We start from the raw sequence: 25938 nt of genomic DNA, 5'->3' as shown, positions 1-25938 counted from the left end.
GTAACACTAAGAATACTTCCTGTGGGACACCGTCATTTAAAGCTGTAGCATCGGAGAGAACACTCCCAACTCGAACCCGTAAAAAACGGCTGGATAAAAACTGCTGGATAAAAATAGGAAGGTGGCCCGAAGGCCAAAATTAAACAAAGACTGTAAAATGCCATGACACCAAGCCGTGTCGTAGGCCTTCTCCAGGTCAAAAAAGACTGTTACTTGATGGTGGTGATTAGCGAAGGCCTCACAAATGGAAGACTCTAGGGATAAAAGAGCATCAGTAGTAGACCTCATCTTTCGGAAGCCGTACTGTACCGGTGACAAGTACTTCCCCCTCTCCAAATACCACATGAGTCTTATATTTACCATCTTTTCTAACACTTTGCAAATACAGGACGTTAAAGATATAGGACGGTAGTTCGTAGCCTGGAGATTATCTTTCCCAGGCTTCGGAAATGGGAGAACCACTGCCACAGCCCAAGAAGATGGAAAGTCACCGGTATGCCAAATCATATTATAAAGATTTAAAAGAAAGTTAAAAGCAGTGTCAGACATGTGGCGCAAGAAGGCATAAGGTATATCATCTGGCCCAGGAGAAGAGTCGTGACACTGGGACAAAGCGGTCCGCAACTCGGAAGCAGAGAAAGGGACATTATAAGACTCCTCCAGCGGAAGAAAAGTTTATGCCGAGAGATTCCATTCTCTGGCGGTGACGTGCGCCCGGAGCTGCAGGATGCCTCTGGGAAACACTGGCAAAGTGCTCCGCAAAGAGGTCAGCGACATTCCTAGGGTCTGCCACCGTTCGCCCAGCAGACAACAAAATTGGTGGGGAAGCAGCAGAATACTTCCCAGCAATTCAGCGGACTTTGTTGAAGACATCCGTAAGAGGGGTGCGGACGTTTATGGAAGAGATATAGGCTTTCCACGAGGCTCTTTGTGCCTCTTTCAAAATGTGGCGGGCCCGAGCTCGGCATCGCCGAAAAGCTTCCAGGCACTGTGGGTCCCCACGACGTCGCCGGAGACGAGAGAAAGCTGACCGTTTCTCTTTAACCGCTTAGTAAAGCGACCTGACGTCCTAGGGATTGTCTGAAGGGCTAAAGAAATAAAAAAATCAGTAAAATAATCAACAGCCTCAGCACAAGTAGAAAAGTCAGCCAGCGGACGAATAAAAGAGCTAAGGTCTGTGAATCGACGCCAATCTGCCTTGTCTAAAACCCAGCGTGGTGGCCGGGACTGTGGCTCAGATTTCACAGATTGCAATAAAATCGGAAAGTGGTCACTACCGTGTAAATCCGGTAGGACTCGCCAATTAAAATCAAGGAAAGAATTAGATGTACAAAGAGAAAGATCGATAGCTGTAAAAGTCCCAGTAGGAGTGTGGAAATGTGTAACATCCCCAGAATTTAAAATCTCCAATCCCTCATCCTCAATAAAAGAACCGATTAAAACCCCACGAGGATTACTAGCACCTTCATCCCACAACGGGTGACGGCCGTTAAAATCTCCCAACAAAGAAAAGGCGGAGTCAGCTGACGCACCAGGCCGTCAAGCTCACCCCTGGAGACAGGAAGCCGAGGAGGTAGATATAAACTGCAGATGGTGTACAGTCGTCCCATAAAGACCTTAACAGCAACCACCTGAAGGGGAGAGTTAAGTTGTACCGGGATAACAGGTATATCCTGACGGACTAGAATAGCTGTGCCACCGTGGTGGCCCTGGTCAGGAAAGGAGTGTTAAAAACCACGATAGCCAGGAGGACTAGAATAAGTACTATCACCTATCATAGTCTCTTGTAGAGCTACACAGGCTGGAGAGAACTCCGACAGCAAAGCTCGGAGTTCCCCCCACGAGGCGCGAAGGCCTCTACAGTTCCATTGTAGAAGCTTGAAGACGACTATTTGGGTGCAGTGGACGAGCGAGCCTTTTGAGGCTGCCCGTGACTGACCTGACTAGAACTAATCAAACGACGAGAAGACACCGGGAATTGAGGTGTGCCGGGTCGTTGGACCTCAGCCTTTCGGCTTATCGGTGGGTGATGCGAACTATCATCACTTTTACTGGTCCTCGGAGGACGAGGATCAGGCAGGACTGCACTTTCCGATACAGTTGGTCCACGAGGGACGGCTATGACAATATCATCGGACGTCTCCATGCTCAGACCGTCCTCATCATAAGAAGCCCGATCTGAGACGGAGGGCGTCACAGAAGGCTGGACAGAAACTACTGGAGCTACCCTAGCAGAGCGGTCCCTGGAGGACTCACGATTATAAGCACCGGGAGAAAACTTAGACTGCTTATGCTGAGCTAAATCTAACGACTCCGCAGAGCCGCGGTGCCGCTTAGTTAGACCCTTGAAAGGCTTAGGAGATACAGGTGGCAAATGGACATCTACTACATGGGTAACTTTGTTCAAGTCCGTATTTTCTCGTCACTTCTAAGAGATGACTCAACCGAGTCATCAGCCAAAATGGCAAACCTGTTAGCCAGATAAACAGTACCACCCGCCCCAACAGAGCGAGAGGTAGCAGGAGGAGTTGTCTTCGGACCGGCAGACTCAGCCGAAGAGCGAGCGGCCAATGAAGCATAGGATGTCGCACCAGTACCATCCTTCTGGCGGTACAGGAGTTCACGGCGGGCGCTACCGAGGCTGATAAACTGACTATTGGCAAGCTGTAGAATGTCCTGCTCCAGGCGATACCTAGGGCATTGCCTGGAACGTACCTGGTGAGCATCACGACAATGAAAACAATAAGCTGCACCATTGCAATGCTCCTCTGAATGCGAGTCGAGTGCAGAGCAATTACCACATCGGGAAGCTTCCTTACACGAGCTTTTCCCGTGACCGTACCCATAGCATGAGAAGCACTGAAGAGGGCGAGAAACAAAGTGCCTCACCCTAAGGTTGATAGGACCGATATTAACACGGTCAGGAAGGGTGGACCCAAAAAGTGAGAAGGACCATGTTGGAGGAGTTCCTCATCTTAGTCACCTTTTGTACTGAGCTAGGGCACATTGCTAGTATTTCCTCTTCTGGGAATTCATAGAGGTCTTGGCTATAAACACAACCTTTGCTATAGTTAAAGGTGGGATGAGCCTTAACAGTCTCAAACATGCTGTCAGAAGGGCATGGGAGATGTTGCAACATCCTAGCTTGCGTAAGATCTTTTGCTCGCACAAGCACCCCCTTCCCATACTTTTTCAGATTCCCCTCAGGAATCGTGCCGATTTCTTTGGACAGGTACCGGGAGGCATGGATGAAATTCCCACGCCCATTTCTATAGTACGCCACAAACCAACGTGGAGGTGGGATCTGGCGGACTGCTGGAACTGAATTCTCTAAATAGTTTTCAAAAACATTTGGGATGTAATCCATGTCACTGTCTGAAATATTACGTGACTGGAGAAATTCAGTTTTAAAGCCATGGCCGGCGAGGGCAGAGATGCTACATGTTCATAAGCTAAACGAGCTTCATCACATGACATAAACGTTACATAGCATCGGTTAGAAGGAAAGTCCTTATCATAAACCAGTCGAATGCGAACAACCGTACCATACGCCTTGAGAAGTGAGTGCAAGGCATGATAGGAAAATGATGGATTAACATTTACCATTACAAGAGAATCATATGCAGCAGAAATGCATCCCTCAAAAGAACTTCCAGAACAAGAGACTGCTGTGGGAGGCCCTTGTGGAGGGGAATCCTCCTCCTTACTCAGACCTGAAGATGACGTCTCGTGGGCCAGGTCAGCCACCTCACGAGAACCTGAATGTTTTTTGTGTTTTCCCATAAAAAACAGCTACACAAAAAATTGGCTCCAGGGGCAAGGGAAACCACCTACTGGGACTACAATGGGAGGAAGCGCTGGCTGCCGTGGACGGGTACCTCGTCCCCATGCGGACCAGTCGTTTTAAAAAGGCCCCACATGATACGAATGTTTGTCCACGACAGAGCTGAGACCCCCCTCCCAAAGCATCCCAGCCTGGACACCCAACCATCCAGCACAGGACAGCCCCTATTGGGCGATCCCTCCAGCGGGTGGCTCCGCTGGTCCACTGGCAGCCTACGTAGGAACCATTTAGTCTGGCCCCTCAATGGCGACCGTACTAGCATGGGTAGCCCTCTCCCCCTCGAAAGGGCAGAGCAGGGGACTAAGCCCCCTCTAGCCTAGCTCGCCAGGTCACAGGGGCACGCAAGCCCCCCCACCACGACAAGGCGGTTCCCATCTGGGGGGGCCTTCAGAAGAAAGCAAGTGTAAAGCTTGACAGGATAATGTATTTGTTCCAAGTTAAGTTGAGAGTGAAATAAAGAAACCTCTTATGCAAGACTTACAATCCTCAAATGTGAGAGAAGCGTTGTTAGTTAGTTAGTGTGGATAAAGAGTTTATAATCATAATCAATTACAGAGTGACTAGCACCAACACCACACCCAGAGACAACCAAGGCAGCTCACCTGTCCCTCAATGAGTTTCATGTAGTCCAACTGAGCCTTGCTGAGCTGTGGAGAGTCCCGCTGCAGGTTGAGTCGTGGCATCTGTCTCCCATCTTCAGACATCCTGTGAACCAACACACATGGCTTGTACAATGCCCTAATGGAAGCACAGTAGGTCTACTAGCAATGAACATAACCTGTTTGAAATTTGTTATCAAGATAAGTAGGTAAGGTCAATATCCTTAAGGTTAGAGTTGTTCTTTACTTTCTTTTTCATGTAAGAGGGAGACTCTGGCCATGGGCAACAAAAACAATAAACATAACAAAACAAATAATAGGATAACAAAGGGCCACCAGGGCCCACCTAGGTTATCCTATGTAAGTCGCACAGCGACCTCGTCATCAGTACTTAAAGATACACTTACAAGTACAATGCCTCAAAAACTCAATTTCTACAACTATCTACTCGACATAACCTTCCAGACAACTATCCTCTCTTCTTCAATAACACTCAACTTCCCCTCTCCTCTACATTAAACACACTCGGTCTATCCTTCACTAAAAATCTAAACTGGAAATTTCACATCTCTACTCTTGCTAAATCAGCTTCCAAGAAGTTAGGTGTCCTGTGGCGTCTTCGTCCATTTTTCTCTCCCTCCCAGCTGCTTGCTCTGTACAGGGGCCTTATCCGCCCGTGTATGGAGTATGGCTCTCATGTCTGGGGGATCCACACACAGCTTTACTAAACAAGGTGGAATCTAAAGCTTTTCGTCTTATCAACTCTTCTCCTCTAACTGACTGTCTTGATTCTTTAAGTCACCGCCGCAATGTTGCATCTTTATCTGTCTTCTACCGCTGTTTTCATGCTGTCTGCTCTTCTGAACTTGCTAACTGCATGCCTTCCCCTCCTGCGGCCTCGCTGCACAAGACTCTCTACTTCTTCTCATCCCTATTCTGTCCATCTTCCTAATGCAAGAGTTAACCAGTATCTTCACTCCTTCATTCCCTACACTGGTAAACTCTGGAACTCTCTACCTGTGTCTGTATTTCCACCTGCCTATGACTTAAACTCTTTCAAAAGAGGAGTGTCAAGACACCTCTTACGTTAACTGGACCCTCCTTTTAGATTTTTTTGTTTTTTCTCTTTCTCCTACTTTCCTCTTAACAGGGCCTGGCAACCAGCGGGATTTTTTTTCCAACACTTTGTTTTCCTTGGCCAGTGCCCTTGTAATGTAAAAAAAAAAAAAAAAAAAAAAAAAAATACATTATATACTAATTCTAAATATTTGGCCCATTAACAGGGCTAAGTCCTGCAGCGAATTCCTCTACAATCTGTGATCCCCATACATGGGGATCATGTCTTGTTTAACTATAGTAAATTTCTTATAAAAACCATCATGCAGTGCTATACATAATTATAAATCTAATAAATTTAAGTGCTTATCTAATGTTTTTAAACATTGTCAAACTAGTGCTATTTACAACCCTCTCTGGCAATGCATTCCAGAAGTGTACCACCCTATGACTAAAGAAATACTTTCTTATATCTAACCTGCAGCCTTGCTTTCTAATCTTCCTGCCATGATTTCTAGTCCTATTTCCCTCCTCTAAGGTAAAGAAAGATCTCACATCTATGTAGTTTGTATCTGAGAACATTTGAAATAACTCTCTCATATCCCCTCTTATTACATCTCTCAAATGAAAACATGTTTAATTCCTTTAATCTATCTCTATACTCCAGGCGCTTTAATGCTGGTATCATCCTAGTTGCTCTTCTCTGAACAGCTTCTAACATGTTGATATCCTGCCTATAATGGGGTGACCAGGCCTGTATGCAATACTCTAAATGGGGCCTAACATAGGAATTATATAAGCTACACACCACTTCCTTACTTTTATAACTAACATTTCTATTTATAAAATAAAAAGTTTCTGTGTAGGTATGAGAGAGTTTGCCAAAAGAGTGAGATAAATGACTTGAAGCCTCCCTTTTAAATGAGTTCAGATCATAAGAAGCTAGAAATACAGAAGCAGTTAGGGAGCTCTAGAGTTTACTAGAGAAAAGAGATGAAGCTGGATTTTGACACATCTCCTTGTCATACACTTGTTACATTTATAATTGACATACAGAGATATACGAAGTCCAAGAAAACTATTACTCACAGAAACAAAACTAATCTTGACTCTTCAACCTTGTTTGACTCAGCAATTAGAAAATTTCTACTGAAATTAATAATAGTATATGTAATTGCTTTCATACACTAGGCACTTAAAGGAAAGTTGAGGACTGCTTGAGTTGCATGGTTCCTCAGTATAGAACACTTTTACTGTGAAAATGTGTCCAGTTGTCACTAAGGCCATTGTTGAAAAGATAATGCTGCGTGGTTTAATGCCAAGATTTAAAATGCCATTAAAGTCAGACAACATAAAGAGAGGATATGGTGTCATGTTTGCACGTCACAATCCAACAGAGAGATGTTTATGCTCAGAATGTGGTAAATAAACTCTAAATATATGTACTGCAGGTGCAAAATTTCTGAAGCATGAACTGATGCTGGGAGACTGTACTTGTTTCCTGACAACTTGACTGGTAAGAGGATTGCCAAGAAGCTTCCTGATGGGCTTAAGGATATGGACCTGGCAAATAATTTCATGAGGAATTTTGATGAGACAAATAAGAACTTGAATAGACAGAATCTAACCATGTTACTTATATGCCTGATATACCTTATGTTGGTCTTGTCTCCTTTAGTGAAGTCAGTATAGAATCACAAGCTTTGTTCAAAAATGTTACAAAGACATACGAGATACATTCCTTATATCAGATGTTGCAAATGGGGAGGACTTTTTGAAGCTTACAAGTGTATTCTTGAAAATTTTTAATTTAAGCATATAGGTATCAGTGTGCTTTCCCAGAAAGTGGGAAACTTGCTATTGTTAAACTGACAATCTCATCAATGCTTTTCCTCACACAGAACAGTCTCTAATCCATCATTCCTATCAAAAGTTATTCAACTAATGGATAAGCTATCGACTATTCACGTTCTGCCTGACAATCAGTCGGCATAAAGGAAATTACATTCAACTGAAACAACCTTGTGTAGCGTCACTAATACTTTTATGTATGATGGATGAAGGAAAATGTGATTGTTTTAATATTGTTAGACTGAAGTGCTGCCTCTGATACTGTGGTGCATGATCTATTGTTGGGAGATCTGCATATTATTGGAGTTTGAGACTGTGCACTGCAGAACCTCAAGATCTACCTTGTCAATAGGAGCTTTTGTCCAGTGGGGAAATCCATTTCACGTCATACACTTTGTTTGCCAAGGGAGTGTATTGGGGCCAGTATTATTTAAAATTTATATTACTGAACTGCCTTTCATTTTAAGGGAATCTGACGTATCATTCGCTCTTAATGCTGATGACATTCAGTCTTGTTTGACAGTTAACAACATTTTGGGTACAGAAAATGTGACAAGAATTATGACTCTTATTAAAGGTTGGATGAATAAAAAAGATTTAATTAAATAAAGATAAGACAATGTTTGTTTGTTGCCTTTATAAGGAGATATTTGGATGAATATTCTGTCAAGATCCTGATTCAAAATAATGTAATAATAAAGTTGGACTACTTCAACTCCTTATATTACGACTTGCCGAAGTATCAAAAAAAATTACAACTAATAATGAATAAGGCAGCTATGATAATAAAACGTGTCCACGCGATGATAACACCTGTACTTATTGATCTACATTGGTTGCCGATAAAAGCTCTAACTGTTTATATAATCTGTGTACCGGAAACTCCATTCATCTAAGAAAAATTGTTGCATCTCTGAGGTTAGTATCAGCGTAGCAGTAAGGCACACAGCAAATGAGTACTGGCTAAATGCACCTAGCTACTAACACCACGAGACTCTCTAACATAATCCCAATTAACTACCTGAGGGCACTCAACACCATTAACTGCACAGCCGGCCTAAGTAATTTAACCTGCAACAGTTACATCACACACAACGTAATACCTTACTTACCTAATAACACAGGTAGTACCAAGCCTTGAGCATACACTATAGTAATTAAGAAATGCAACTCCCTTCTGGTGAAAAGAAAAATAACCTCATTCTGTAACATCTATCAGCACCACCACTAGTTTCTGATGGCAATACTAGAAGTGACACTGGTTTTTACGGGTACTTTGAAGGTTCTCGTGACAGATTAACCATATTCCTACATTGCCGATAGGAGAAACAGCCTTGAGAACCCAGCTAATCATCTGACTGGCCTTTGAATATAATCGTGGTGAGAGCACTGGATCCCAAAACACAGGCCGTTGCGTCACCACCTCAGCTGTTTACCGAGCTACCCTTCACCCACCTCACTTCACATCTACGTCTTATTTACAACTCCCCGCTTCCAGACAAACACGCAGACATCACAATCTTGCCATCACAATGCAGAACATCATGCTCACCTGTCTTGGACACACGTCAGGAGGGTAATAAGCGAGGAGGAACCTAGACACACTCGGCAGCCGAACTCAACAGGGGAGTGGAGATGGGGAGTGGGGTGGGGAGTTTTGTCTGTCCTTTTCTCGATCTCTCCTTCCTTCACGGGGCTCCTCTATTAATTTTCCCTTTCCTTTCCCTTATTTCTTCTCCTACTACTTGTTTTTTTTTATATTATGATAGTATGATATTGTGTTTTTATTTCTACTTGTTCTAGAATGTGGTTCACTTAGTTAAGTATTATAATTACAGGAACATTTATTATGCTATTTCTGTATCATTTGTCCTCTTCTTCCCTGTTTTCTTGTATATAATGACAGTGTAGTATTGCATTTTCTACATAATTGTTCCAGCATGTGGTTCATTAAATGGTAAATGCGTATAATTGCAGAAAATTTAAAAATGTCTCTCTTATGTAAGTAGCTTGAATAACCAAAGCTGCTGCGAAAATTCGAGCTCCTCTTTATGCAATTTCTACTCGGATTCGCTGATTCAATAACAATTGTTTTGGTGGATTACAACAATGTCTCAATATTTCAATATTAGAGGTTTCCAAGCAGTGGTACGCATACCACTATGCGTAGGCCTTTACTTTCAGGATCATATGGATGTTTTTTTTTTTTATCAAATAAATTCATTTCTCAGAAAAAACAAAAAAGATAATCTGGCATCGACCAACTGGTGGAGAAGAAACATGCATCCCTCGCATTAAAATGAGTTGTGTTCCTTATTGTTAACTCATTTGTGGGTTTCTCTAAAAATCGAAATTTTCTGGAAGCATGCAGGTACGTGGTATCTACGCGGGGACTGTACTGGACCTTCAAGTGGTAGGCTGTCATTCAAGAAAAGGAATTGGGAACCACCGTCTTTGATCGATAAACAACCTTTTTATTTTCACGTTCTTCCACTATCTCTAATCAAAAGATATTCACCAATAAATCTACCAACAGTTATGTCTTTCGGTAGATGTTTTGGAATCAGAATAGATAGAAAAGCTTATGAATTCCGTATTAAATTCATTAACATAATATTAATGGCATAACTAGTGGGAGCAAGGGCAGACTTGTTAATTTTGGGTATGACTGGGAGAGCATATAGGAGACGGAATGCATATATAGGAAAATAATGGAGACATACAGACAAATAGACGGACAGAAGTTAATATTAGTGATGGACATAAATGCATACACATGTCAAGTAAAGGAAAAATTAAAAGAAGGCGAAAGGTAATTGAAAAAAAAGGAATATAAAGCAATAAAAGAGATCACGAGCATCAAGATGTGGATTACAAAAAAGTGAAAGAGGACACATCTAATGCACAGAAACAACCAGAAAATACCCGTAACGAGCACACTGCATTATAAGTCACTGGAAGGCTACAAAGGAGAGAATGCTCTAGTAATTTCCTTCAGAATACCGGCGTTCATTACACCGCGGTGCCAGCCATATAAACATCCCTCTACCACTTCCCGAAGGGCACATGTTTCCCTATTCCTAACAAGCACGGCGCCTCAAACATTTTTATTTTCTTCCTGTTTCCCAAGTATTCGTCAGTGATTCACGGTGTGGCATCATGTACATTTTTTTTTTTTTGCTGTTCTTGCAACTGCTGGATCTCTCTCTCTCTCTCTCTCTCTCTGCGTATTTCTAGCATTCTTCAACAAATACATAATCAACACCATCATCAGACGTGTCATGGTTATCCAATTAGCCACGTAGATAAGCCGGTAGCAGCCTCGTGGCGCAAAATAATCGAGTAACCAGAAAATTCTACGAAGGACGAGGTGATGGCTGCAGCACCACTCCCTGAGCGTAACTCGTACCGCCATTCTGGGAACTTTAATTTCTAGACACATTTACGTCTCTAGTCTACCCTTCATTAGTACCTAGACATGTAGTCCTAAGGTATACATTTGTGTGTTGTAGTAGAAGTAGTGAGGTATGCGTAGTAAGAGAGTAAATGGAGGTTAAGTGAGTGGCCCTTTGGTGAGCATAATACATGGTACAGGCTGACACGTGGCTGGCGGGAACGGGAAGCACGTGAAGGTGATGCTAGGCAGCTAGGGTAAGGCTGCCTTTGTTGCACGTGTGATGAAGGCAATGACCACCAACACTGATCATCATCACCCAATGTTTTGCATACCACTAACACTGGTGGAGAAGGTGTCATCACATTTACAATACCACGATCATTCACACAGCTAGTTATACAATACTTATTACTATACCACTATACTGACTACGAATATATCAAACTACTACTACTACTACTACTACTACTACTACTGAAATATACTAAGTATGTAATCACCACCACCATTACCATCATGCAACACCAATGCATTCTCACCCCACGCAGAGAGAGAGAGAGAGAGAGAGAGAGAGAGAGAGAGAGATTATCTTTTATTATGTAATACTCTATTCAGAAAGGCATACATACATACATACAGACAGACAGACGGACGGACGGACGGACGGACAAGTACACAGGCATATACGCAATACGAAGTGAACATCTTTCCAGAATGTTCGGAATTTTTTTTTTCCTGTCTCGATATGTATAATTGTTTATTTATCTGTCTTACTTATGTTTGCTTTTTTCTGTTTGTGTATTAGTCGGTCTGTTTCCCAAAATATACAGTAGATGGATAGATAGATTAGATAGATAGATAGATAGATGGACTGGAACACACACACACACACACACACACACACACACAATATGATATGATGACGATTACACCAATTTCTATAGACACAATGATGTTAATAATGATAATGATGTTATATGTGTACCTATCGAGTCAACAGTGAGCCTTGACGAAAGATTAGACTAAGTTAGAGTCAGTAGATGAACACAAGCAAATATACTACGCAAGTTATATTATGTAAAGTAAATTATAGGTAGGTTACATTATCTTTCTTTTCTTTTAATTCTTTTATTCTATTTCATTTTTCTTTCTTTTTTGCTTCTGTATCCCTTGACCACCGCCATTCTTACAACAACAACCAACATGTACTCTTCTAACTTATAAAACAATGGTGCTGAATACTATATTGATAAGTCAAGGTGAAGCACAAAGCTCATGCCATGTGCTAATCTCCCATCCCAGCGTCTCCCAGCCTCTCTGCTGCAGGTGGTTGGTTGGTTGGCACGGCAAGGGAAGGCATGAGTGGTACTTGGTTGGGCAAAGGCAGGTGGTTGATACGCCTGTACCTTGTTCTCAAACAGTGCCAAAAACTAATAAATATGTCATTACACTAAGTCAGTGTAAGAAAAATAAGGTGGATGATGAATAAAACTCAGGAATTACATGTTATTGCTGTGTGTGTGTGTGTGTTTGTGTGTGTGATGATCAGGTCCGTGGTTGTCACGCCCTCTCTTTGCCCACAAACAATGGAAGAAACTAATTAATACACCACTGATTGAAACTGGATTGATGAAGAAAAGCCAACTGTTGTATGGAAGCTTTGAAGTAACATATATATATATATATATATATATATATATATATATATATATATATATATATATATATATATATATATATATATATATGATAAGATTTAGAACTCTATGCATGGGTTTTTCAAGTAAGTGGGAGCTCAGACGTTCTCTTCATTTTATTCTAAACAGTGCCAGAAAATAAATCCGCCTTGAAATTAATCCTGGGTGGGGAAAATGGCATGGGTGGTAAGTAAGAACTCTAATTAACCGGTGTAATTCTATTTCTATGTCTGTAATGGGGGGTTAAAACTAATTGTATAGATTTCAAGAGTGTGTGGGAGACGTTACATGTTTTCTGATATGTTGGCAAGATCAGTCAAAGAAAATACAAGGTTGAAATGGATAAATAAGTAAGGAAAAAGATGCCTTGTTAATCCGTGTCATCACTAACTCTATAGGGTATGTATTTAGGTGAGAAAGACATTAGAGTGGGCAGGGAAGACCAGAGAACCCGAGTAAGGTAGAGGGAAAGATGAATAACAAGCTGGTGTGGAGAAAATGAACGTTTTTTTTTAAAGGCAAGGCGGCCCACGGGAAGAAGACGACCACGTGCAATCAATAGGTTCCCGCCAAAATGTTCCCGAACCTTCTCGAATCTTCCACCGTGGAGCTTACATATCTCACATCTTCCGGTAACTAGTCCGGGCAGAAATATTGAAAATTCTCCACATTGACGCATCTAAGATAACAAAGCAAGCCGGAATTCAGTATAGAAATTATTTCAATTGTAAGTTTAATTCAGGTCAATGAAGAAAAATGGAGAATGGATAAATTAAGCATGGGTGTGTGGAAGCGGAGGGATATTGGTGAGTGCGGGGGATTTAAAGAGCGCCAGACACCGGCTGCTCTCAGTCATCACACAGATCTGATCGCGAGAGCACGTCGCTCCCTCACATTCCAATAGTAGCTTGTACCCGCCGAACATTCCAATCGTGAGTATTTAATTGTGAATGTGTTACTGTGACGGTGATGTGTTAGTTTAAGGTATGAAGTGGGGGTGACTGGTGGTGAAATAGTTGAATGGTAACATGGGATTTGGTGATAGGTTGTTACTTGTTAGTGTGGGTGTTACTTTATCTTGTTATAAGTTAACGCTATTTTAGAGTTTAATCTTTTGTTTTTCTGATTCTTATGGGTGGGTCAGGTGTGGGGAGTGGGTGATGTGGGCGGCGGAAATGCCTGATCTCATTCCTAGGGTACCATTTAGGGTTTCTGGTGAGATTAAGATTGTCTCTTTAATATCTATCTAGCGCGAGTCTAGTAGGCTTGTGGCAGAGGCAGGTGCTGGGAGCTTGTCGATGTGTTAGTGCCATGGTATTGTCAGTGTCAATCTCTTGAGCCGATATTGTATGTTGTGCAAGAAATGCTGAAAGTTCTAGAATTGTCTAGTCTAATATCTGTGGGTTAAAGTTTTCCGTGTCCGGCTGAATGTACCGGATGTGATGTAATTCTGCAATGTCCGTATTAGCGTTAAAGTAGTGATTTTGTTATACTGGGTGAAGTGGTGTAATACAAAAGAATGCACGAGTGGTGACCGGGTTGAAGTAGGTAATAGTTTGTGGAGAACGGGCGGGGATTTTGGCCGGCCGGTGAGCGGGCGGGAAGGATGGAGTGAGGCAGCCCCGCCCAATACGTCTCCCTCTTTGTGGGCCATGCGGCACCACATGGATGTCGCCCATCTCAAAACTTTCACAGTGTTGTGTTAGCGTGTTACAGGCGTGGCAAAGCGGTTACATGACACCAGCACTGTCTTGTCGGTATTCACACTAGTTCATGATGCTGGTCTTGATGCGTGACGCGGGTTGTCATGTGGTTGCCAGGAGCGATCCTCCAGTAAAGATGACCAACCGCGCTGCCTTGTCCCGTAACATCCTGCCCCGGAGATTGATTTTCTTTAAGGATGTTTGGTTATGACTGACTTGCCTTTTAATGCGTAGGACTTCCTATATTAATAACTGAATTTGAATAAGGAATGTTAACTATTATTATGGGTTTCTTGACCAACTTGATAACATCTTTCCTCCAATGAGCGATCTTTCCGGCAAGAGTAATTATGCTTACTTAGTTCATTTGTTATCTTGTTTCAGATGCCTGAGGATGCTGCCATGGAAGATGTGGAGACCTTCGCCTTCCAGGCGGAGATCGCCCAGCTTATGTCCCTCATCATCAACACTTTCTACAGCAACAAAGAAATCTTCCTGCGAGAGATAATCTCCAACAGCTCTGATGCCCTGGACAAGATCCGATACGAGTCCCTCACTGACCCCTCAAAGCTGGAGAGTGGCAAGGAGCTTTTCATCAAGCTCATCCCAGACAAGAATGACCGCACCCTCACCATCATTGACAGGTGAGACACACCATGACAACTGAAAGAGTTCCGTGTGTGGGCATATCCTTTGCCAGGTTCTTTGAGTTAGTTTTAAAGACAAATATTACCAGTATTTTTAGTGTGGCAACATTATATGATGAAGTAATTTGCGTCAGAAGGGTAGCAGGGTGACACACGCCTGGTGTCATTAAGCCCTGCACCTGTCCTGTTCGAAAACTTAACCCTGAAGACTAGCTAGGTCTGTTTGACATCTTTCAAAAGTTAAATATATTTTCATCATAGACTTAACCTTATATTTCATGTTTACAGTGGTATTGGCATGACCAAGGCTGACCTGGTGAACAACTTGGGTACCATCGCCAAGTCTGGCACCAAGGCTTTCATGGAGGCACTGCAGGCCGGTGCCGACATCTCCATGATTGGTCAGTTCGGCGTGGGCTTCTACTCGGCCTACCTGGTGGCTGACAAGGTCACAGTGGTGTCAAAGAACAACGATGATGAGCAGTACGTGTGGGAGTCCTCCGCTGGCGGGTCCTTCACTGTACGCACTGACCATGGTGAGTTTTAGTGATGGCTTTTAAATGATCACGGAAGTGATATAACATTCCTTAAATCCATCTGTTCTAAGTCTGGTTCTGAATGATCACCATTTACCCTTTCAACAGGTGAGCCACTGGGCCGAGGTACCAGGATCACCCTTCACCTGAAGGAAGACCAAACAGAGTACCTTGAGGAGCGCCGTATCAGGGAGATTGTCAAGAAGCACTCTCAGTTCATTGGCTACCCCATCAGGCTCCTTGTTGAGAAGGAGAGGGATAAGGTGAGTGTCCAAGATGAATGGTCTGCTTATTTGTGTGTATGATTGATTACTTGTGCAATTGATTTTCTGTAGCTCCTTGTTAACTCGAGTCTAAACACGTTAATTTGCCTTTTAGGAAGTGTCTGATGATGAGGAGGAGGAAAAGGAAGAAGAGAAGGAGAAGAAAGAAGAGGAAGATGATGACAAGCCAAAGATTGAGGATGTAGGTGAAGATGAAGATGCAGATAAGAAGGATGGTGACAAGAAGAAAAAGAAGACTGTGAAGGAGAAGTACACTGAGGATGAGGAGCTGAACAAGACCAAGCCCCTCTGGACCCGCAACCCTGATGACATCTCCCAGGAGGAGTATGGAGAGTTCTACAAATCCCTTACCAATGACTGGGAGGATCATCTAGCAGTCAAGCACTTCAGCGTTGAGGGACAGCTGGAGTTCAGGGCTCTGCTGTTCCTGCCTCGCCGTGCTCCCTTTGACCTCTTTGAAAACCGCAAGCAAAAGAACAAGATCAAGCTGTACGTGCGTCGTGTCTTCATCATGGAGAACTGTGAGGAACTGATTCCTGAATACCTTAACTTCCTCAATGGTGTTGTGGATTCAGAGGATCTTCCTCTCAACATCTCCCGAGAAATGTTGCAGCAGAACAAGATCCTTAAGGTCATCCGCAAGAATTTGGTAAAGAAGGCCATGGAGCTTTTCGAGGAGCTGGTGGAGGACAAGGATAACTACAAGAAGTTCTACGAGAACTTCTCAAAGAACATCAAGCTGGGTATCCACGAAGACTCCACCAACCGCAAGAAACTGGCAGAGTTCCTGCGGTACCACACCTCTGCCTCTGGTGATGAGATGTCCTCCCTCAAGGACTATGTGTCCCGTATGAAGGAGAACCAGAAGCAGATCTACTACATCACTGGTGAGAGCCGTGAACAGGTTCACAACTCGGCCTTCGTGGAGAGAGTGAAGAAGCGTGGCTTCGAGGTGGTGTACATGGTTGAACCCATTGATGAGTACTGTGTCCAGCAGCTGAAGGAATATGACGGCAAGCAGCTGGTGTCCGTCACCAAGGAGGGTCTGGAACTCCCTGAGGATGAGGACGAGAAGAAGAAATTGGAAGAACAGAAGACCAAGTTCGAGAACTTGTGCAAGGTTGTCAAGGACATCCTAGACAAGCGTGTTGAGAAGGTGGTGGTGAGCAACAGGCTGGTGACCTCGCCATGCTGCATTGTCACCTCCCAGTACGGCTGGACCGCAAACATGGAGCGCATCATGAAGGCGCAGGCCCTCAGGGACACCTCCACCATGGGATATATGGCTGCCAAGAAGCACCTTGAGATCAACCCAGATCACAGCATCATCGAGACTCTTCGCCAGAAGGCTGATGCTGACAAGAATGACAAGTCTGTCAAGGATCTTGTCATGTTGCTCTTTGAGAGTGCCCTTCTATCTTCTGGCTTCACCCTGGAGGACCCTGGTGTCCATGCTGGCCGTATCTACAGGTAAGCATTCATCAGATTTTGTAAGGGATGTGCAACCTTTTTATGATGATTGTTACATATCCGCTTATTATATGATCTCTGATTACTTCATTATCTGATACTCTTGTCAGATTTCTAATTTTCCTTTTCCTGTATCAGCCTAACCTTCCTTTTTCTTTCCCAGAATGATCAAGCTTGGCCTTGGTATCGATGAGGATGACGCCCCTGCCGAGGACAACACCGAGAGTGTGGAGGAAATGCCACCCCTGGAGGATGAAGAGGACACTTCCCGCATGGAGGAAGTGGACTAAGTGTTATAGCAGTGCTGGTCACCGCATACCAAAGCTCATCCCTAGTTCATGTTGTTTTCGTTAGACTTGTTTGTCTAAAGGATATAAATTATTATTACTATCGCATTCCTAGACTGCAAACCTGCAGATTTTCCTAATTACATACAATCCCATTCCATTGTATCATCACATTCCATTCTACATATTTTTGTTGTATAAACCGGTTAGATGGTAAGCTAATTCACAAGTGTATCATTTGTGTAAATAAAGGAGAATAAAAGTTTTGTAATAAAGTTTATTTTCTTTGGCATTACTTTGCAGTATATGTGTTATCCCTTGATTTTTTTTTTTTTTTTCTGAAGTGCTGGGAGGTTAAGCTTTCTGCGCTCAGTTACTTTAAATTGTACTAAAATAAATTTTGCTTTATAAACTGCGTTTTATTAACATATGCAGAATCAAATTGGATGGCTTGCGCGGAGTGGGCCCAAACTGACAAGGACGAAGTGTTAAGCCCGGGCTTAAGTAGATTGTCTCGAGGCAACCCCTACGTTAAGTATATATTTCCAATGATTCTATTACAATAACCCATATATTGTGCGTGTTAAATGACATTACGTATATGAATTACTTGGTCAAACGTGCATTAGCTTATCTCGCTTGTTCGGAAGTCCTTAGGGACTTTTTGTAGAACCTTAAAGTTTTCCGAGGAACCCGTGTTGAGAAACCCTGCTATAGAGGATTAAGACGAGGATGTGTATATATAGTGCGTCACATGTCAGTATAATTGTCATATACTACAGACTTGTATAGACTGGATCAAGGCAACTGAGTCACTGATCACTGATCAGCAGGGTGTCAGTGCTGAGTCATTGGGAAGCTTGGAAAGCGGATTTTACAGATTTGTGAACGAGAATAATAGGTGGAAATAGGAAGGCATATTTGATACAGGGACTGCCACGTATAGGCCTGATGGCTTCTTGCAGCTTTCCTTGATATATATTCTTGTGGTAGTTCAAACTGTCCTGTCACTGTCAGGTGGTCGACTCGGTGATGAGTGGGAGTGGTCAGTCCTGTCACCAAAACTCCCAAAGTTGCAATCATGGATGGTGTGTAATATACTCAGGTTTAATTAACTCGACCTCGGAGTGGACACACGCACACACACAACCGATTTGATAATGATGTGTGAGATAAAGAATAAACGAGAAGCAGACTAGGCAGATAAAGAATGACAAATTAGTATGAGTACAATATGATCAGATAAGCATGTTGAGTGACAGGTAAGTAAGCTATGCAAGAAGATAATAATGATATTAATAATAATAATGGCAACAACAATAATGATAATATCAATATAACCAAAAATTATGAAAACTTGTATTCTGATTTCATTATTATTATTATTATTATTATTATTACTATTACTATTATTATTATTATTACTATTACTATTATTATTATTAGTTTTATTATTATTATTTCTATTAATATTATATTTTTTTATCATTATTATTATCATCATCATCATCAGTATTACCATTCTTAGCTTTCGTTCTAGCCATGAAAGAGAGAGAGAGAGAGAGAGAGAGAGAGACTAGCGGCCAACGTTGGCGCTTTTCCCAACCCCCCAACTTCCGGTGCAAACGTTTCTCGAACCTTCTAGAACTTTCCTACCTCCTTCCTTACCCTCCTTTGCTTCCGTGCCAATTCTCACTCCCTCTTAACCCTCCCTACCTATCCTCTCCTCTCCTGCTATTCTTTCAAAGACCCGCCCCTTTCTTCACCATCCCTCGAACCTTCAAGAATATAATAATTTGTTTATATGATTTCCAGTTTTCCACCACATCGTAATATCAGATCCCTTCCACATAGATTTATCAAGGGGAAAATTTTATATAGTTCTCGTACAGTGACAAATGTTATGAATGTTGACGTCTATAAAAAATAGACATGGCTTTCTCAAAACGTTCTCCTTTTGAGGATGTGAATGTTGCGCCCTTCCTGTTATTCATTGCGTACATTGAGCGGGCCCATTCTTTATGCTTTGTCTTGAGTCTATTGTGCCTGGGAATCCTTTGTTATATTTGAAATTTAACAAAGCAGAGATGTGTGATGCGCCTTGGTTAAATCTATATTCCTGTTTAAGTGATTTTTTAAAATTTTTTTAAGAGAGAGAGAGAGAGAGAGAGAGAGAGAGAGAGAGAGAGAGAGAGAGAGAGAGAGAGAGAGAGAGAGAGAGAGAGAGAGAGTATTAATTTATGGATATATCACATTTCTCCTCTCTCTCTCTCTCTCTCTCTCTCTCTCTCTCTCTCTCTCTTGTTTCTTCTTTTAAAACCCTCAAACACACACACACACACACACACACACACACACACACACACATTATATCACCATAGTAAGGAAAAGACTAGAAAAATGGCATCTTTCTCGAATCCTGATTTTTGGACGGGGGTAAAGAAGAATAGGGGAAGCGAGGGAGGGCGTCGGAGGGTCTAGGAGTGGAGTGGGGAGTAAAATTGAACATGTGGGTAGGGTAGCCATGTTGGGCACGGCAGGGGGGCAAAAGGGAGGGGAAGGCGAGGGTATATAATAAGAAAGAGAGGTTCGCGTGCCCATTACAACCGGCACAGGCAGCGAGGGGAAGGTTGAAATAGAGTCAGCGAGGAGGGAAACGTGTCACCCAGCGGTCTAGATCCTTTCAAGTAACACAAGTACTCTTCTGCACTAAGTTGTGTAAGGAATCGTGTTTCTTTTTGCGTGTTTTGTGGCTGAAGTAAGCCGGGGAAGTGACATAGTTGGTAGAAGAAGTAATATCTATCAACGCGGGAGGCAGTCTTTATTTTTTTCCTGTTCTTCGGTGAGTGTTCATGTTGTTATTGGCTTCACTTAGTTCCAGTCTTCGTATATATATATATTTTTTCATTAGTGTTCTATTCTGCTTAGTTTGATTAGGTTTCGCTGGGTTTAAGAGCTTATGAAAATAAGGGAAGCTGCAGGAAGCCATCCATCCTATACGTGGTATGAAGCATGCCTGTTTATTTCCACCCATCATCCTCATCTGCAGGTCTAATATTTCACACCCGTCATCCTCATCTGTCTAATATTTCACATTGTTTTAGATTTGTGTTAAGGTATTCATATTTGGGTTACATCTAGTGGTCAAGGGGAGTTAGATTATCTTTATCGATACATTCTGATCGTGTTTTTGGCTTTTTTGCTGTATTTTACGAATCTTGCAAGCAATTCAATAGGTACGCTGGTGTTTGTGGCGACATAAACGATCGAGAGAAGAGAGCTACATTTTCACAGTTCACATACTCTATACTTAGCTGAGTGTTATATTACATTGGTCTAATTATAACTTCACGGACGTGTAGCCTACAAATTTCGGTACTTCCACGTCGGCACAGTAATCTATTCATATTCTGGCAGAAAGTGCTTTGGTGAATAGTAGATTGCATTACTTCACTTAACAATCATCGTGAATTTCAAGTGACGCCATTTAGAGAAGTTTTCCTGGTTTGCTTCCCATATTGCTTTGTGTTAAACAGTCACAGATTTACTTAACATTCATTAGATTCAAAAGAACACGAGGTACTAAAGTGACTTCATATATATATATTTTTTGAAATATATTATTATTATACTTTTTTGTTAATTAGTGTCCCTCCTAAAAACATGGTTAGTTTTATCCTAATAGGTACTAAAGTTTCAGTGATTTTCCTCATGATTCAGTAGATTTATATGGATATATAGACTAATAATTTACAAGTCTGAGTTATGAAAACCGAAAATGCGTAGCTGAGTTTTCAAAATAGTTCACTAGGTAGTTTTCTGTTCTATCTATGCCTTTCTCATACCATGTTAGTTTACCAAGAAGCACATGGGTAGTCTCAGTCTGTCTACTGTGCCGGGTGTGTGGTGTGGCGAGCACATGGCTGCAGGGAGCGCAGCCAAGAGAGAGAGAGAGAGAGAGAGAGAGAGCGAGCATATTACACACCGCGATTTCTAAGATTTTAAGAAACAAAAATTATTGCAACAGTGTAATTCACCACGGTCTTCTACTGCTCACCCAGTCAGCCTTCCCTATTACGGAGCGAGCTCAGAGCTCATAGATCGATCTTCGGGTAGGACTGAGACCACAACACACTCCACACACCGGGAAAGCGAGGCCACAATCCCTCGAGTTACATCTCGTACAGTACCTATTTACAGTTAGGTGAACAAACCCTACACATTAAGAGGCTTGCCCATTTGCCTCGTCGCTTCCCGGGACTCGAACCCAGGCCTTCTCGTGTGTGTGTGTGTGTGTGTGTGTGTGTGTGTGTGTGTACGCGTGCCTTGCCCTCAGGTTATTCTTGACGCTCCGAGGGGTGACACAGCTGTTCCCCCCCACCTCCTGCCTCCCTTACTCTCCCCGCCGGCTCTCTCCCTCTCTCTTGTCTTGAGACGCCACATGGGGCTCGCGTTCTAGAATATTCGGCGATGGTATTAGTTCATCCCGGTGACCTGCTTCATGATGACAGATATTGTGGATGGTAATGATGGTAGTAGTGGTGGTGGTGGCTGGGTGTGGGTATGACAGCCAGGTAGTGGCGGTGGTGTGGTGCGGCATCGCCAATGTTGTGCACATCAAATCAAAAGTAGCAGAAGCGACAGCAGCAGCAACAATAGAAAGTTGCCTTCATTCATTTTCATTTCATCATTCAATATTGACTTGGTAATATTGACCACCCGTGCAATCCCTCACCATCTTACAGTCTGACCGTCCTCTCCCTCCCACAGATACTCAAGGCAGGCAACATGGAGGACGTAGAGACCTTCGCCTTCCAGGCGGAGATCGCCCAGCTTATGTCCCTCATCATCAACACTTTCTACAGTAACAAAGAAATCTTTCTGCGAGAGTTGATCTCCAACAGCTCTGATGCCCTGGACAAGATCCGATACGAGTCCCTCACTGACCCCTCAAAGCTGGAGAGTGGCAAGGAGCTTTACATCAAGCTCATCCCAGACAAGAATGAACGTTCTCTCACCATCATTGATACGTAAGTGTGAGACACATGCAAGCACCTTGATAACTGCAGTGGTGATAGACATCAATGATCCACGAGTTGCTTGTGTTCACTTCATTTAAAGTTTATTCACTATCACTATCTAAGTAAGACAGTGTTTAAGTGTTTGTGGTCCTCAACATTACATGATGAAATAATTTGCGCCGGAAGGGTGAAAGGGTGACACATGCCTGGTGTCATTAAGCCCTCCACCTAACCTGTCCGAAAACTAAACCCTGACGTTCTATCACCATCTAGAGAGCTTTACTTATGTTCAGTCCGTGCTCAGCATGACTCTTGCGTTACAGCGGTGTTGGCATGACGAAGGCTGACCTAGTAAACAACTTGGGTACCATCGCTAAGTCTGGCACCAAGGCTTTTATGGAGGCACTGCAGGCCGGTGCCGACATCTCCATGATTGGTCAGTTCGGCGTGGGCTTCTACTCGGCTTATCTTGTGGCTGACAGGGTGGTGGTCACCTCCAAACACAGCGATGACGAGCAGTACACATGGGAGTCTGCGGCAGGTGGCTCTTTCACCATCAGGCCAAACAAAGGTAGGCACTGCTTTTCTGCACTGCACTTCTTTTCTTTTATCATTCTCTAAGTGTATGGTGAAAGAAACGTAAACAGAAATGATAACCTAGACAAGTCATTGACCGTCATTTGTGCCTGACAGACGAACCACTGCAGCGAGGCACCAAGATCACTCTTTATCTGAAGGAGGATCAGATAGAGTACTTAGAGGAGCGTCGCATTAAGGAGGTGGTTAAGAAGCACTCACAGTTCATTGGCTACCCCATCAAGCTTATGGTGGAGAAGGAGAGGGACAAGGTGAGTGTCAGACGAAATTACCTGATCATTGAATGTCTAAAATGTTATGAAGTGTGTGAATGTAATTTGAATCTGAAAATGACGTATAGGTATGTACATATGATAGCCTTCAAAATGAAAACAAGCACTCTTAGAAGTTAGTTGTAAGGTATTTAACTTCTGTGAAAATTCTGATGCCTATACAATTGACAATTTGATTGTTAATGAGCGTCTTTCTCCCTCCCCACAGCAAGTTCCCGATGATGATGAAGAAGACAAGGAAGGGGAGGAGAAGAAAGAGGATGAACAAACTGACGTGCCCAAGGTAGAGGACGTGGGTGCTGACGAAGACGCAGACAAGGATACCGTGAAGGCCAAGAAGTTCAAGACTGTGAAGGAGAAGTACATTGATGACGAGGAGCTAAACAAGACCAAACCCCTCTGGACCCGCAACCCTGACGACATCTCCCAGGAGGAGTACGGTGAATTCTATCGCTCCCTCAGCAACGACTGGGAGGACCACCTCGCTATAAAGCACTTCAGCGTTGAGGGACAGCTGGAGTTCAGGGCACTTCTGTTTGTGCCTCGCCGTGCGCCATTTGATCTCTTTGAGAACCGTAAACAGAAGAACAAGATCAAGCTGTACGTGCGTCGTGTATTCATTATGGACAATTGCGAAGAGCTGATTCCCGAGTACCTGAATTTCGTCACTGGTGTTGTAGATTCTGAGGATCTTCCTCTCAACATCTCCCGAGAAATGTTGCAGCAAAACAAGATCCTCAAGGTTATCCGTAAGAATTTGGTCAAGAAGGCCATGGAGCTTTTTGAGGAGCTGGTGGAGGACAAGGAATCTTTTAAGAAATTCTACGACAACTTCTCCAAGAACATCAAGCTGGGCATCCACGAGGACTCCACTAACCGCAAGAAGCTGGCCGAGTTACTGCGTTTCTACACCTCTGCTTCAGGGGACGAAATGTCATCGCTTAAAGATTACGTGTCTCGTATGAAGGAGAACCAGAAACAGATCTATTACATCACTGGTGAGAATCGCGATGCTGTGGCCAACTCTGCCTTCGTGGAGCGTGTGAAAAAGGGAGGCTTCGAGGTGGTGTACATGATCGATCCCATCGATGAGTATTGCATCCAGCAGTTGAAGGAATACGACGGCAAGCAGCTGGTGTCCGTCACCAAGGAGGGTCTGGAACTCCCTGAGGATGAGGACGAGAAGAAGAAACTGGAGGAACAGAAGACCAAGTTCGAGAACTTGTGCAAGATTGTCAAGGACATCCTAGACAAGCGTGTTGAGAAGGTGGTGGTGAGCAACAGGCTGGTGACCTCACCATGCTGCATCGTCACCTCCCAGTACGGCTGGACTGCCAACATGGAGCGCATCATGAAGGCGCAGGCTCTCAGGGACACCTCCACCATGGGATACATGAGTGCCAAGAAACACTTCGAACTCAATCCTGACCACAGCATCATTGAGACTCTCCGCCAGAAGGCCGATGCTGACAAGAATGACAAGTCTGTCAAGGATCTCGTCATGCTGCTCTACGAGACAGCTCTGCTGGCCTCAGGCTTCAACCTGGAGGACCCTGGTGTGCATGCCTCCCGCATCTACCGCATGATCAGCCTTGGCTTAGGAATTGACGACGATGACCTGACAGCCATCCCTGATGACACCACCAACCCAATGGACGACCTGCCACCGCTGGAAGGTGATGACGAAGACGCCTCACGCATGGAGGAGGTGGACTAGACTGTCCTTGGTCTGCATAGTAAGGTCATCCGGCTAGCAGGTGGGAAGAAATGGCATTGGTCAGGCTCCTTACTAAATGATGCCATACTCAGATGAACATCACTGTTGGCCTCCTGACTTAACCATATCGAGTTTAGAGACCATGGAACTCTTCACTTTCTTTATCCTTCCGTCTCTTCGCCTTCGCCTCTCAGCACCATTCCTGCCACTGCGTGTGGACGCCGTTTGGCTGTTCATCATGACACACCATCCACGAACGCTTCATTGCTCTCGTGCAAGTACGTAAGCGCAAACACACACACACACACACACACACACACACACACACACACGATGTCCCTGACCAAGGTTCTTGGGTCGGTGTGGCCTGGCAAACAGCGGCAACCTGTCTGGGTGTCAAAGTCACGTCATAATACAAAATATGTATAGTTTATTTTATACGTAAGATTTGTATAAAATATATAATATACCACACTTATTGTTTTGTTGCCTGTACCTTCAACAACTGAATCGCTCCAGCAAAAACAGTGGGCACTCCTGCCGCTGTGAATGATGTACTGTACTATATAATACACTCAACCACTTTACAACTTACACAACAGTTGAGCAATGGACTGTTCATCATTGTAATGTGTGATTATAATGGAATGGTTGAAAATTCAAATATGCAGTAATAACAATTATATTTTAACTTATATTGATGCATATCATCAAAATTGAATGTAAACTAATACTATTGAGACAGTGTAGAGATAACATGGGTTACGGGTTACTTGCGGAGCGTCGCGCTAAAACGTCTTTGAGGACCCTGGATACGTGCCGCCATCAAACAGTGGCGCACACAAAAGGTTTAAAGAAGCTTGGACAAGCTCATCATGGTACAGAGCTACTTAAAAAAACACCAACAATAAACTAGTAATTCTCAAACTGCGTTACTGGTTTACTCTGAGTAGCTACATC

The 25938-nt window shown here is 43.3% G+C and overlaps 3 protein-coding genes across 6 annotated transcripts in view; 2 read left to right on the top strand and 1 right to left on the bottom strand.

Moving 5' to 3' along the window:
- The window catches only part of LOC123501701 (cytochrome c oxidase assembly factor 3, mitochondrial-like), a 36851-nt gene that overhangs the window by 10643 nt on the left and 270 nt on the right, over positions 1–25938 (bottom strand). Inside the window, exons 1-2 of one of the 3 annotated variants that reach the window (XM_045250705.1) lie at positions 8903–9034; positions 4447–4549 (exon numbers count right to left, since the gene is read on the bottom strand). In XM_045250705.1, the coding sequence (XP_045106640.1) occupies positions 4447–4548 (102 nt within the window). In that variant the 5' untranslated portion in view covers position 4549; positions 8903–9034. Of the gene's footprint in view, positions 1–4446; positions 4550–8462; positions 8487–8902; positions 9035–25938 lie in introns of those variants that run through there. The other 2 variants (XM_045250706.1, XM_045250704.1) reach the window with 2 other exon arrangements.
- On the top strand, positions 13230–17646 carry LOC123501698 (heat shock protein HSP 90-alpha). Its single transcript, XM_045250701.1, has 6 exons — positions 13230–13376; positions 14532–14791; positions 15083–15330; positions 15439–15593; positions 15709–17084; positions 17248–17646. Exons 2-6 carry the CDS (start codon positions 14532–14534, stop codon positions 17372–17374), a joined length of 2166 nt encoding a protein of 721 aa, XP_045106636.1. The 5' UTR covers positions 13230–13376; the 3' UTR covers positions 17375–17646.
- Positions 19962–25452, top strand: LOC123501699 (heat shock protein HSP 90-alpha-like). Of its 2 annotated transcripts, none has more exons than XM_045250702.1 (5): positions 19962–20089; positions 22142–22401; positions 22716–22963; positions 23086–23240; positions 23470–25452. In XM_045250702.1, exons 2-5 carry the CDS (start codon positions 22160–22162, stop codon positions 24976–24978), a joined length of 2154 nt encoding a protein of 717 aa, XP_045106637.1. In that variant the 5' UTR covers positions 19962–20089; positions 22142–22159; the 3' UTR covers positions 24979–25452. The 2 variants fall into 2 exon arrangements, with proteins under 2 accessions (XP_045106637.1, XP_045106638.1); XM_045250703.1 differs by having other exon boundaries at positions 20016–20213.

The sequence above is a fragment of the Portunus trituberculatus genome, chromosome 9, assembly GCF_017591435.1.
Source record: "Portunus trituberculatus isolate SZX2019 chromosome 9, ASM1759143v1, whole genome shotgun sequence".
Lineage (NCBI taxonomy): Eukaryota > Metazoa > Arthropoda > Malacostraca > Decapoda > Portunidae > Portunus > Portunus trituberculatus.
Note: the sequence above shows the minus strand (reverse complement) of the source record. Positions and strands in the feature narration are given on the sequence as shown.